Below are 6,518 nucleotides of genomic sequence, written 5' to 3' on the forward strand. Positions count from 1 at the left end.
GTTCCGGAGAGAGTAATATGGTGTTACACTGAATATCAGTCTACTTTGTTCAATTCCGTACAGAAACATACCCCAATTGTTGAATTTCACGAAGGACTTTTAGAAGTTAATATTATCGACTCTAATAAAAATAATTTAATTATACTCGATGATTTGCTATGCGAGATAGCTAATAACAAAGATGTAACAAATCTCTTCGTTAGAGCCAGCCATCATCGCAACTCTTCAATCCTAATTCTAATGCAAAACCTATATTACCCAGGAAAGGAGATACGGACTTTGAACCTTAATGCGCACTATTTAGTCATTTTTAAATCACCACGTGACCAATCTGCAATTTACCATCTTGCTAGACAAATATCACCCGGAAATAGTAATTTCGTCATAGACGCGTTTAAACAAGCAGTGGCGGAACCGTACGGCTACATGTTAGTTGATCTAAAACCCAACACACTCGACAAACATAGGCTTAGGTCTGGAATATTACCCGGAGAGCAAGCAGCAATCTATTTACCAAAGTAATCAATCGGTGGAATATTTTATGTTCTAAGTGTTAATGACGTGTGGGAAAATCCCATTTCAAAATCTAATCAATAGCGATTAGTGTAATGGAAAAATCGAATTGCAATATGTATGCGACTTCGACCTTATGATAATTATGCACTTGAACCCCGACCCGTACGAGATCTCTATATAAGCAACGGAGATCTTTGAGTAAAATCATACTGTTTCTAAAACCTGCTGAAAGAACGTCTCCGAAGAATTGAAGTGGAATACACTGGGATGTAAGTGTAACTTTATATATTCTATCTGTTTGTGGGGTTTGGGTTTGTTCTTAACAACATTTATTTCTTGACAGAATTGACTGTAGAAAAATGACGGGGTTTATCGAGGCAAATTTCTATAGAGCTAGAGATGAATGGATCATTAAGGAAGTAGCCATATACGTAGACGAAACAGGGGATTATCAAGCATGGACATTCAAACCGCCATTCCCATTTGCCGATCTTTCACAGAAGGATAAAAGGCTGTGCAGATGGTTAACATGGAACATTTGTGATATACGTTGGAACGAGGGACAACACACATTCACCAGTCAACTGACCATCGCGGAACTCATTCGTGGAAAGGCGACCACATTTTATTGCAAAGGACTAGAGAAAGCGGAAATACTTTCCAAATTTCTCAGTGTTAACGTTACAAACATCGAAGACTTGAACTGTCCGCGTTTGTCTACGATATTCTGTCTCAATCCGCCGACTCATTGTGATTTTCATAAAGATTCGAACCACTGTACCATCGTTAAGGCCCATAAAATCGCAACATGGTTCCGTCGAATAGGCTGCAGGAAAATGTAAACTTCTTGAGATATTTATCTACGGGCAAAGCGAGACAGAGAAAAGCCGCAATTCAAAACGCTAGTATGGAAGAGATAAAAACTTTAGCCGAATGTTGTATAAATGTTTTACGTGGTACAGTTAAAATTTCAGAAGACCATAGGAAGCGGTTGAAGGAACATCGCAGTGTCCTTCGTAAAGTCAATCGCGAGTTATCCCCATCTAAAAGAAGAAAGGTCCTTAACCAAACAGGAGGATTTTTACCCATCCTGTTAGCCCCAATTCTGTCAATTCTTAGCTCTGTGGCAGGCGCGGCTATAAGCGAGGCAATCAAGTGATGGCCCGAAAAATGATGTTAGTATCGGAAGAGGTACTTAGAAAGCTTCAAAAAGGAATTGTGGAGGAGGGTAAGAGAGACGATCAGACGCCAAAGGTGGATACCCTACTCGAACTTAACACACGTCCGAACACCGTTATAAAACACAGGAAATTGAATAATACCGAAAAGCGAAATATTCTTAATCACAAGTTGCAACAACGTGTCAACACGGATGTGGGAGAAAAGAAACGAAAAGGGGGAAAGAACTGGAAGTCTCAAATCGCTTCGACTATACCCGGTTATTATATTGACGAGTGTTTAGCGTTGTATAAATGGATCGTGAAATCTACAAATATTAGGTTCACCGAAAACGGTGAATTAATATACCTGGGTGACCCTATTTCAGGTTCTCATGTAATTGATCTTTTGGCGTATTCCGCTGTAAATTCTAAAAAATCGAAACTTGTTCCCGGGGTTGCAGAATTTTACGATTGTTTAGAAAGGGAGAATGTTCCCAAATCCCTATTTAAGGGCAAGTCATTTTTAGAAACTCTTAAAAGGAAAAGCGAGAAAAGTAAATCTGATGAAGATGATACTCCCAAAAATGAAACTAATGTTAATAATATGATTGGAAGCGGGTTTAAAAATTGGATTGCATTGTGATGATTTGAATAAAATATGTATTAATACTAAAAACCTATGTATCTCATATTCATTTCGAACTTAAGCCTCTTAATGGAAGGCCACACGTTAGAAGCTGCTGTTGTAGCGAGTCTTACTCATTCGTTTTTCAAATATCCTAAAGTATTGACAGCGATATTAATCGTAGCTGTATTTATTATCTTTCAAGTATCAGAGTTTGCGCTCCATTATTACTCTAAGGGAAACTGTACACAGAATGGATAAGCTAAAGGAAATATACTTCAACATCTCGGAGAGCGGTTCGTTTGGAGGAGTCAAGGTGCTCTATCGAGCGGCTAAATTGAAAGACCTAAAAGTAACACTGAAAGAAGTTAGAGAGTTCCTTAACCACCAAGATACGTACACGCTCCACAAACCGGTAAGACGTGTATTTCAGAGGAATCCAACTATAGTGTACGGTATAGACGAGCAATGGCAAGTCGATTTGGCAGATTTACAAAGCTTATCCCGTGTTAATAATGGGTTTAGATATTTGCTATGTTGCATCGACGTCTTCAGCAAGTTCGCGTTTGTAGTTGCGGTTAAAAATAAAAAGGGACAAACAATGGTGAAAGCGTTTAAAAATATTCTATCGTCGGGTCGTCACCCCAAAAGAGTCCAGAGCGACCACGGAAGCGAGTTCGTGTGTATCGCTGTGCAACAATATTTCAAGAGTATTAATATCGATTTTTTTTCCACCCATTCCGAAGTAAAAGCGTCGGTTGTCGAACGTTTCAACAGAACTTTGAAAGAACGAATGTACCGCTACTTCACTAAAAATAATACCCATAAATATATCGATGTCCTTAAACAACTCGTTGAATCGTACAATAAAAGCTATCATAGGTCTATAAGACATAAACCGTTTGAAGTGTCCCCGGTAAATTCCGAGGAAGTTTGGAAAAATTTATATGGGAAGATTAATTTCTCCCCACCAATATCATTTGCTTTTGATGTTGAAGATATTGTTAGGATAAGTAAAAATAAAAAAACGTTCGAAAAGGGTTATTTGGCAAATTGGTCTGAAGAATTATTCCGTGTAATGAAGAGAATCCCCAGAAGTCCACCAGTATATAAGCTGGGAGATCTTAATTCCGAGCTCATTTCAGGCGTGTTCTACCAGGAGGAAATACAAAAAGTTGGTAAAGACCTCGAAAATTGTCCATTTGTAATTGAAAAGGTTTTGAGAAGTAGACGCACTCGCAACGGCCAGGTTGAGAAATTAGTTCGCTGGAAAGGATACCCACCCTCGTTCGATAGTTGGGTTAAAGAAATCATCATATTAAAATGAGCTTTTACGTCACTTTACCATCGGACTCATCTTCGAAGTTCTTTGAAGGCAATACAATGAGTAAATTCCATACATATCTCCCAGAATGCGTACATCTTCATGGTTCTTACGAGGTTGGTCTGGCCGAGATCAGTTATCCGAGAACGTGGAATAATCTAAGAGAGGATTGTATAGTAACTCTCTCGAAGAACAAAGAACGTGAGTTTCCGACTCATATTGACATACCCAAAGGCTATTACGGATGTGTTACGGAACTTTTGGAAATAATGCAATTTGAGTTTGATAAAAGAAGGGATGCTATACTAAGTGATGCAGCTACACGTGTGTTTCCTGTTACATTTAATTACGTTAAACACTTGAGAAAAGTTCATGTAAAATTGGAGAATAAGGTCTACTTAACAATGTCCGGGATCTTAGCAACGATACTTGGATTTACGAGAAACGCTGAAGTGGAATTCACACTTAGCAAAAAAGAAACGCTTTCGAAATATACCGTCGATTTAGACGTGGGCCTTCATTCCCTGTTCATCTATTCCGATATCGTTGAAAATCGTGCTGTAGGCGACTGCAATGCTCCACTTTTAAGAATCGTGAGCGTGCAGGGAAAAGATGGAGACACCGTTGATAGAGATTTCATCAAACCACATTATATTCCGGTGGCGACTAATAAATTTCAAACCATCGAAATTCAAATTTTGTCCGAATTGGGTACACCCATTCAGTTCGAAAGAGGAAAGGTTCATATTACTCTACATTTTAGACCAAGACGTACGTGGGCAATGTTATAAAAGGAAACCTGAACGGATGCGACCTTCCCATTTCATTACTGGCTGTTGAACGATACGCACCATGAAAACCGTAGCCCGAGAAAGCGAGACTGATTACGAAAGGTATTATTTAAATCAGGTTAAATTAGGTTCGAATAATACCCTCGACTATGAGAACTATTATCGATCTCAAGTTGGAAACGGTTCGATCCCATTTTATCAGGGAACATCGACGCAACGCGGTTATGGATTAGGGAATATACTGGCGTCAGCCTTTCGTCGAGCCGTCCCAATGTTAAAAAAGGGGGCGATATTCTTGGGGAAAAAGTTTTTGAAGACCGGCGCTAAAGTAGCAGACGACGTCGCCAGCGGTGTCCCGATAAAAAGTTCACTAAAAAATCACGGTACGACTATCGGAAAGGAGACGCTTTCAGAGTTGAAGGATATGGTAAGACAAAGAATGTCTGGAAACGGTATAAAAAGAAAGCGTGGAAAGATTCAACTCGTCAGTTCAGTCGTGGCGAAGAAGCGAAAGAGACGCATACCGAAACATTCCGATATATTCTCGAAATAATGGCCCTAATTCATCAACAGTCCGGTAAATGTACCAACTCTGAATTGGATCTATTCGAGGTTCCACTCACGCAAACGGGAATCGTCAGTGGAGAATGGGTGGAATTCAATCCCGTTTCTAACGCGGACGAAAATTCGAACATTAATTTTGATATTCCTGGAAACTCCGAGACTTATTTAGATCTGTCTAAGACACTTCTCCACGTGCAAGTGAGAATAGTGAAATCTGGGGGAACCGTTCCAGACTACGAAAAAGAAACCGTTGGTCCTGTAAACTTGTTCCTTCACAGTTTATTCAGCGAAGTTCATTTAATTATGAATGAGAGATCAGTTACAGCGTCCGCTCAGAATTACGCCTATAAAAGCATTATTCAAACTCTTTTAACGTTCGGAGGACCCGCCAAAGAAAGCTTTTTGACTAGTTCTCTCTTCTACAAGGACACTGTCGGAAATTTTGACGTACTAACGAGCAACGAAGGATTTCAGAAAAGAATGGCGTTTTCGAGAAAGGGAACAATTGATATGATTGGGACCATCCACACCGATATGTGTCAACAATCACGATTTCTACCGAATATGCTTAATCTACGATTCAGATTTATCAAAAACCCAAACGAGTTTTGTATACAATCGTCGGGCGACGTGAAATATAAAGTTAAATTCGAAACAGCGACGCTGTATATCAGGAAAGTTAAACTAATTCCGGAAATTATTCTCGCCCACGCCAAAGCCTTGGAACGTGGAACCATGAAGTACCCCATTATTCGATCTGAATGTAATACGTATTCCATTCCGGTGGGATCAAAAATGTCTACACGCGACAATTTATTCCACTCTCAAATTCCTAAGAAAGTCGTAATTGGATTATTAGAACAGAGCGCTTATTTAGGAGACTATTCGAAATCGCCGTTTAATTTTCAAAACTTCGGTGTAAACCATATAGCTTTATACGTCGATGGTACTTGCATCCCACATAAACCTTTAACTCCGAACTTTACGAATAATACGTGGATGAGGTCGTACATCAACCTGTTTCTTCAAACTGGACAATTTAATATTGACGAAGGTAACCTAATAAACCGTGAAGAATTCGCCGAAGGAAATTGCCTATTCGTTTTCGACCTCACCCCGGATCTTTCTCACTCGGTGGATCACTTTCACTTGATAAAGAGTGGAAGCGTGAGATTGGAATTAAAGTTTGATCGAGATTTACCTAAAACGGTCACCGTACTATACTACGCTGAATATCAAAACCTCGTAGAAATCGACAAAAATAGAACTGTAGTCTTTGATTACAGCAGCTAATGGATACGCTTCAATTAACCGAAATTTTGCGACGTGATTCCTACACCGAAGGATTATTTCGCGGTGTATTTGCGGCTGATAAATTACCGAAATGCGTGAAGTTATTTCCTTCTCTCTACGTTGTCAATACCGGACTATCGAATACTAACGGAGAGCACTGGACTGTCATCTATTTCTCCTCCAAGCAAAATACAGAATTCTACGACTCTTTTGGTCACCCACCAGACTATTTTAAATTTAACCAT

General features: G+C 39.4%; 2 protein-coding genes across 2 annotated transcripts; both read left to right on the top strand.

Moving 5' to 3' along the window:
- The first annotated feature begins 2,554 nt into the window (after positions 1–2,554).
- Positions 2,555–3,628, top strand: LOC149933664 (SCAN domain-containing protein 3-like). Its single transcript, XM_090157366.1, has one exon. The coding sequence runs from the start codon at positions 2,555–2,557 to the stop codon at positions 3,626–3,628; it is 1,074 nt and encodes a 357-aa protein (XP_090013492.1).
- Positions 3,629–4,968: 1,340 nt separating this feature from the next.
- LOC149933665 (uncharacterized protein F54H12.2-like) lies at positions 4,969–6,273 on the top strand. Its single transcript, XM_090157367.1, has one exon. The coding sequence runs from the start codon at positions 4,969–4,971 to the stop codon at positions 6,271–6,273; it is 1,305 nt and encodes a 434-aa protein (XP_090013493.1).
- Positions 6,274–6,518: the final 245 nt, after the last annotated feature.

The sequence above is a fragment of the Leiobunum rupestre genome, chromosome 8 (assembly GCF_980474605.1).
Source record: "Leiobunum rupestre chromosome 8, qqLeiRupe1.1.hap1, whole genome shotgun sequence".
NCBI classification, from domain to species: domain Eukaryota; kingdom Metazoa; phylum Arthropoda; class Arachnida; order Opiliones; family Sclerosomatidae; genus Leiobunum; species Leiobunum rupestre.